Here is a 4,336-nt window from a genome sequence, read left to right on the forward strand (position 1 = left end):
TTGTTTCTGGTGAAGTTATTAAAGTTCAGTTCTGTCATCTGATCCACTGGAGAGCCAAGAAACAAAATCCTTCAGCTTTATTGAAAAGATTTGATTAAGTCACAAACCCGTTTTAAAGTTCTGGGGAGGGGGTCAGTGACCCCTTTAATTTTGCCTGGCTTTTCGTCTTATCCTTGTCTCTGTCCTCTGAAGGTCTGCTGCCCTACCTGAGTATCACATATTGACAAGTCTTCTCCACACCCCTGTGCTTTTCTTTTCTTCCTGCTTTCTCTGTATCACCCTCTCCATTACTCTCTGTCTCTCCTTCTTTCTGCTGTATTTCATCATCCCTCTCCTGGTTCCTCCAATATAAATCCTCCACCCCCTCCTTATTCTCCTCTCTAAATCTCTGTCCCTCTTTCCTCTCACTCCCCTTTTCTCTATTGTCTAAACTTCATTTTCTATTGCTCTTTGTTCTTCCCTTTTCATCCATTTATTCCTTTCCTCCCTCCTATTATGACTCATTTTCTTATCTCGACACCATGACTTCCTCTCCTCTCCTCTCCTCTTCCTCTTCCTCTTCCTCTTCCTCTTCCTCCCCATCCCACAATCCTCTTCTTCAGACCCCACAGCCATGTCGACCTCATCGGGGGTGGACCACGCTGTGATTGGAGGGGTGGTTGCTGTCATCGTCTTCATCCTGCTCTGTCTCCTCATCGTTCTCGGCAGATACCTCATCAGACACAAAGGTCAACTGCTCACACACTCACCCACACACACACACACACACAAACACACACACACACACACACACACACACACACACACACACACACACACACACACACACACACACACACACACACACAAACACACACACACACACACACACACACACACTCATGCATGCATGCATGAGTATATGTTGAAGTAGCATAAATATGAATACATGTGTACTGCGAGGATTTTACATGTGCATACATGCATGTGCATGCAAATGACATTGAAATGCACTCACGACTAAATATACACTGGAAGCAGAAACCGCATTTAATTTACTCTCAAAGCAGAAGAAGTAAATGAACGTAAAGACTTTTTCTTCCCATTTTAATACATTTTAGTCCTTTGACAGCTGACTTCAAGTCTGTAAGCCCAAATAAGAACAGAATAGTCGTGTGTCTCAGGTCCGGTAAGGGTCAGGTTAAATTTAAAGGGCACTAAAGACGTGTTCCAGGACCCAGGTGGCGCGCCGGTTGAACACTTGCCAACTACCACAGAACACCAGATTGAATCCCCGGCTCCAGCGCCTCCAGCTGCTCCCAAATATTGAACACAATCTCGCTCAGGTGGCCGCTGATCACAGATGCTACATCTGTTCGGGGGGGGGGACGTGTCACCTGTGGGGAGGCGGGATGTGATCTGGGTTTGATAGCGTGTGAAGCTCCTCGCTGTTCTCAGGTCGCCGTGGGTTTATGAGTCTGCGGGGGCCGGTGGCGGAAGAGATTACATGTTTGAAAACCTCGTGGTTCTCTTCTTCTCACTACCGAAGCAGCAAAAAACCGAAATGAAAACTGACACTAACGGAAAACGACCAGGATGCTACGTGTCCCCACTCATTTCAGAAGTCATTATCTTGTCTGGGGGTTGGTCGATCGGTGAATTTGTCCACTCCCCAGTCAATCACCTCTTTTAAACATTGTTTATCTGTCTGTCATCCAGAGTGGTTTTCTCATGTTTACAACCTCCTGTTGTCATCTGGCTGAATCTCTAGAAAGATGTCAATGTCAACACAATAAACTCTAGAAATAAAGAAACAATTTAATTCCTATTTGGATCTATGGAATATAATCAAACCCTACTGAGGGTGTTTTATTGGGATGACTTGATATGAGCCTCATTTTTTTGGTCAAACATACACATAATACCACATAAACTAAAACCTCTATTTAAACCAGGTTCTACCCTTTTTTTCATTAGACTCTAACTAAAAATGTGAAAAGTCCCATTAAAATGAAGAGAAAACAACTTTTATATAGAAATAGATTTTACTTTTCAGTTTTATTTGGCCAAGACCGTCAGGAAATTAATTAAAAAATAAAATAAAATTGGAAAAAACCCCAAAAACATTTGACTTGAAATGACTTTTTGCTTCAGTCGAGACCTAAAGTAACTGAAGGAAGCTCCACGTTAAATCTCTCCAAAAGATGTTCCCCAGATAAACTCTTTCTTATCATCTGGACTTATAATTTGCCTCCTTGAAATGAAAAAGTACTAAAATCCCCTGAAGTGCTAATTCAGACTTCATCCCGGAACATCTTGGCTCTGCATCCGTCTGGCCTGGGGGGGGGGGAGCTATCTTATGGTTCCAGTCTGTGACCTTTACTGCCTCAGCTGTGTTTCTTCAGCTCCTACATCCTCCCTCTTTCTCAATCTGTCTCCTCCAACAGGAACGTATTTGACCCACGAGGCCAAGGGCTCGGACGACGCCCCCGACGCCGACACGGCCATCATCAATGCGGAGGGGGGCCACTCCGGAGCAGAAGACAAGAAGGAGTACTTCATTTAGACGGAAGACCGGAGCAAGTGGAGGAAAAGGAGCAGGAGTTAGGAGGAGATGGACGATGTGGAAGAGGGGGGGGGAGGGGGAGGAAAAAGGGGGGAAACGACCTCCATTTGTTTTCACGATGCTTCTGTTCTTCACTCGGTCGGAGGGATGATGGGAGGGAGGATAAAGCGCTGGGTTGAGCTTTCAGCTGGTACGACCTTCTTTTCATTGATACAGGGAAAAGTGAGATTTTTTTGCACTGACATGCAGACGAACTGAAGTTACACACACACACACACACGTGAGTCGATTTCGGAGGGGTAGACGCTGAGATTAACAAACGCGAACCAACACGCATTGTACGTTTTCTAACCGCCAGCGCCTCGAGAAAAAAAAAACAACAACAAAATTGTAACTAACATTCCGGTTTCCCTGCGTAGATTTTTAACTTCTCACCTGCCTGCTCAAAAACCAAACCAGCTCTTGTCTTTTTTAATTTATTTTTTTTTTGTTAATCGTTTGTGCCCCTTTCATTCCATCCGACAAAGGCAGAATCACTCCATAGGCATTCTGGGAGCAGAGAAATCCACCCTGAGTAAAATTCCTGACTTATAAAGCCGATCTCTTAACAGCCTGATCTTTTTATAGCATCAAACCGCCGCCTGCCTGCTCACAAACCCCTGAAAAACCAGTTGTTTGAATTTCCTGCAATGCAGCAACACATGACATGACATCCACCACTCCTGCAACAATAGCATTCCCAACCTTGTGCTGCCAAGCCAGGGGAGCTCCAGTATACATATATAAATATATATATATAAAGAATTATATAGCATTCTTTTTACTTGAGAGAAATGTTTGGTGTTCTGTAAATACACTCTCTTTCCTCTATCCGTCTCTCTCTTTCTCTCTACATCTCTCTCTCTCCTGTATCTCATACAGTCTGTTACTGCATTACAGTAACTTATATACTCAAAAAAAAAAAGTAAAATAAAAAGCCTGCCTGTTTTTATTACATGCGTGGAAATGCAGAGTCAAAACTTTCAATATCTAGGGATAAAAAAAATATAAAAAATTAACAATAATGATGTTACAATGAAAACTAACCTTATCCGCAAATATTTGTACGAGCATTTTCCTTCCTTTTCCTTTCTTTCTTTCTTTCTTTTTCATTTTTTAAATTTTATTTTGGTATTCTCTCCTCAGTGTCTCAGTGTTACTGTCAGTGTTAGAGATTTACAGTGTCTGTCAAGTTTGTCAGTCCAGGAATCCACATTATTTTCTGAACTTGAATTTTTTATTCTAGGTTATTTTCTTTCTTCATTCCTCTGCACCACATTCATCGCTGTTATTGCGGCTGTTTTCTTCCTGTTTCGCGGCAAAAAAAACCCACACTAAAGAGTAGCAAAAAAACCTCAGTCGAACGCGGCTTCAAAAGGTCCTTCGAGTGTTTGCCGGGAGTATCGCCGCCCGGCTCGAAGGTGACCCGTACGGTCCTCCGTCCCCCGAACCCCCAGCTGCACACAGCTGAACGCTCCGCCGTCCTTCTCCTCGCAGCAGATTTGCTCTTCCGAGCTCTTCATCCACCGAGCGGTCATCATCACGACTCGCTTTTTGGGTTTCTGGCACATCTGCTGCTGCTTCAGGAAAGGCCGAAAATTTGCTGGCTTGCTTTCCCATGCAGGGCCAAAACAGAACAACAACACATTCACTTATTCTTTCTCTTTCTTGTGTGTGTGTGTGTGTGTGGGGGGGGGGGGGGATCATTGGCCAGCTTTAGCATAAAAAAAAAAAGGTTCCCAGTAAATGGAC

The 4,336-nt window shown here is 43.7% G+C and overlaps 1 protein-coding gene across 4 annotated transcripts in view; it reads left to right on the forward strand.

The window, feature by feature from the left end:
- Positions 1-2,603, forward strand: part of cadm3 (cell adhesion molecule 3) — an 81,863-nt gene extending 79,260 nt beyond the window's left edge. For all 4 annotated transcript variants that reach the window (XM_068340613.1, XM_068340614.1, XM_068340617.1 and 1 more), the window contains 2 exons: positions 603-728; positions 2,427-2,603. In XM_068340613.1, the coding sequence (XP_068196714.1) occupies positions 603-728; positions 2,427-2,545 (245 nt within the window). In that variant the 3' untranslated portion in view covers positions 2,546-2,603. The remainder of the gene's footprint in view (positions 1-602; positions 729-2,426) is intronic.
- The last annotated feature ends 1,733 nt before the right edge of the window (positions 2,604-4,336 follow it).

The sequence above is a fragment of the Antennarius striatus genome, chromosome 18 (genome assembly GCF_040054535.1).
Source record: "Antennarius striatus isolate MH-2024 chromosome 18, ASM4005453v1, whole genome shotgun sequence".
NCBI lineage: Eukaryota > Metazoa > Chordata > Actinopteri > Lophiiformes > Antennariidae > Antennarius > Antennarius striatus.